Source organism: Verticillium alfalfae, genomic scaffold (assembly GCF_000150825.1).
Source record: "Verticillium alfalfae VaMs.102 supercont1.5 genomic scaffold, whole genome shotgun sequence".
In the NCBI taxonomy this organism is placed as follows: domain Eukaryota; kingdom Fungi; phylum Ascomycota; class Sordariomycetes; order Glomerellales; family Plectosphaerellaceae; genus Verticillium; species Verticillium alfalfae.
The window spans coordinates 790,307-792,810 of NW_003315034.1; the positions used below are offsets into that span (position 1 = coordinate 790,307).

General features: G+C 60.1%; 2 protein-coding genes across 2 annotated transcripts in view; both read right to left on the reverse strand.

Moving 5' to 3' along the window:
• Positions 1-348, reverse strand: part of VDBG_04566 (predicted protein) — a gene marked incomplete at both ends in the record, with an annotated part of 504 nt that extends 156 nt beyond the window's left edge. The window contains one exon of the mRNA XM_003004914.1: positions 29-348. Within this exon, the coding sequence (XP_003004960.1) occupies positions 29-348 (320 nt within the window). The remainder of the gene's footprint in view (positions 1-28) is intronic.
• A 976-nt stretch (positions 349-1,324) lies between these two features.
• VDBG_04567 (conserved hypothetical protein) overlaps positions 1,325-2,504 on the reverse strand; it is a gene marked incomplete at both ends in the record, with an annotated part of 2,184 nt that continues 1,004 nt past the window's right edge. Inside the window, 2 exons of the mRNA XM_003004915.1 lie at positions 1,325-1,411; positions 1,649-2,341. Of these exons, the coding sequence (XP_003004961.1) occupies positions 1,325-1,411; positions 1,649-2,341 (780 nt within the window). The remainder of the gene's footprint in view (positions 1,412-1,648; positions 2,342-2,504) is intronic.

Here is a 2,504-nt window from a genome sequence, read left to right on the forward strand (position 1 = left end):
CAACACCTGTTTCGACACGTCAAAGAACCAAATCTTGACGGGCCGCTGCGGGCGCTCCTTCCAGCGCTTGTACACGAGGACGAGCAGGGCCAGGCCACCGAGGGCCAGCTGCACGAGGAGGGCAAAGTTGCCGAGGAGCTCGCAGTCGCCCTCGGAGGGCTTGACGAGGGCGGCCACAGCGGCGGCGGCGTCGGTGGGTGTTGTTGATGTCGGTGTCGCCGTGGTTGCGGCGGCGACTGATGCGAGGGAGGCGACGATGGAGGACGGTGATACGAGGGTCGCTAACGCCGCGGCGACGGTTGTGGAGGCATCTTCAACGGCTATCGCGAAGCCTGCAGGGGGTGCCATCGGAGGGGATTCTTCGAGTAGGAATCTGTCGATCGAGAGGGCCAAGCGTCTGGGCGGATGAGGTATGTTTTGAGAGAAGCGGTGTCGAGAACGCGAGTTTGCCCAGGGTGACGTAGAAGGCTCCCAGCGGGGGAATGCAGTGAACGCCACTTGGGGAGTGGGTGTCGGGCGATGACAGCAACGTCAGATGGGCATGCCAATGGAAGTTCTGGATGAGTGGGAGAAGGTTCCGAAACGAAGACCAGCGCAGAGAATACGGAGAGGGAGTGAGGGAGAGAGAGAAATGGATGATGGTAGGAGAAGGAAGCGCAAAAAAAGGGTTGCAACAGTAATGCAGGTGAAGGAAAGTTACGTCTCGCCGGGGGGGGAGAGGGCAGATTGAATGTCAGCCACCGAGGCAGAAACGTAAGGAAATCACGATGTCGTCGCTTGCTTTCGCATGCATGGGCACAGCAGAGACGGTGGCAGGCAGAGACAGGCAAAGGCAAGTACGATGACCAGCAGAGTCGGGTCAGCAGAGAGCCTGGCAACCTGGGCATGGGCGGAGCTGCCACGCTCCATAGTTCAGATCTGCCACGCCCACGCCCCAGTCGAGGCCCCCCCCCCCCGTCTTAGTCACGTCTGGCGCTTGGCTGTTTGGCGTTAGCGGGGGGAGGGGGGGCAACTCAGGGGGGCCCGGCCGATGCGGTGCGCGGCTTCCGTGAGCCAGGCTCGGCTTATGGCTGTTCCTCGCGACCCTCGGGCTCCGTTGTGTCACAAGGTGACGGCAGCCTGGAATCAGACCTGGTCAACGGCGACAATCTCGCTGGGCACCGTGTCCTGCTGTGGCTACTAGTCCAAGGGCCGAACATGATGGTTCTTCTCCGTTGGACCCTGTTCACTGCGAATCGTGCACAGCAACCGGCACCATCGGCTCCTCAGGGGCAACCGTCTCGCCGCCTGCAGGTACATGGCTGAACGGCATTCCGCCTTGAGCCTAGGCTGCACTGCGAATGCGACCCTCTGAACACGAGGTGGCAGCAAACTGCATCGCCTGCTCGGAAGACGCATTCAGCCCTTGTATCTGTGCAAAAAAACAGAGAGTAAAAGTCTAGACGTTGCCTTTTGGATATCATAGCTGTGCCCCGAACCATACAATACACACGAGATAGCGTTATCGTAATACGCCAAGTCCGCCTACTAACGTTCATTCGTGACATGTCCCGCAGCGACAACCTCCACTTCATGTCTCCCCGGCCTGCTAGAGGGAACAACCCTCGAAAAAAAAAAAGAAATCTTAGGTCGCGCCTCATGCAATAACCAGATTGTCCAAGGCTGTCCTCGCCATCTCCACAATCTTCAGACAGTTCCGATCGTCCTTGCTGCCCGTCGGGCGGTGATTGTTCGGCAGCAGCGGGTTCCCCTGCATCGGGTGCGGCAGACCCGCGGCGACCATGGCATCGATCTGATCGTGCCGGTGGTTCGACCTCTCCTCCATGAGGCCAATGACGTCCTTGAGCCCAAGGTGGCGGTGCGTGACGCGCGACCCGTCGAGGATGGACGAGCAGTCAACGTCAAAGCCGTAAATGTCAATCTTGAGCACCGCCCGAATTGTCATGCGCCACTTGTCCGGCTCCATATCCTTGTTGTCGTACGTCTCGACCGTGCGGCACGTGAACTTGTCAATGGCCTCGAGCTCGCCCCAGAGGCCGCCGTACTCGACGAAGCGGAAGAGCAGCGTCTGTCCCTTCTCCTTGGCCTCGGCGGTGGCCTCGTCGACGAGCTCGAGGATGCGCACGTAGGCATTGACGACGGTCGGAATCAGCATGCCGAGGAGCATGGTGTTCTGGAAGGCCTGCATCGGCGCCTGCTTCGACGGGTCGTCAATGTAGGGGGTGCTACACGTCGGGCAGGTGATGAGATTGTGCGCCGTCTTGGCGGCGTTGCGTGCAGCGCGCATCGCGGCGCCAATGTCGTCGGGCAGCCTCGACAGCGAGTCGAGCGAGAGATAGATCTGGGAAAGACAGGCGCAGTTGATGTGGGGGATGGATCTGTGGGCAGGCTTGGGGCTGACGTCGGAGCTCGACGAGGAGGCCGGTGTTGTAGCTGATGAAGTCGAAGAATCGGAAGACTCAGGATTCGGCGTCTGGTTTTGTTGTTGAGAGGAATAGGGGGTG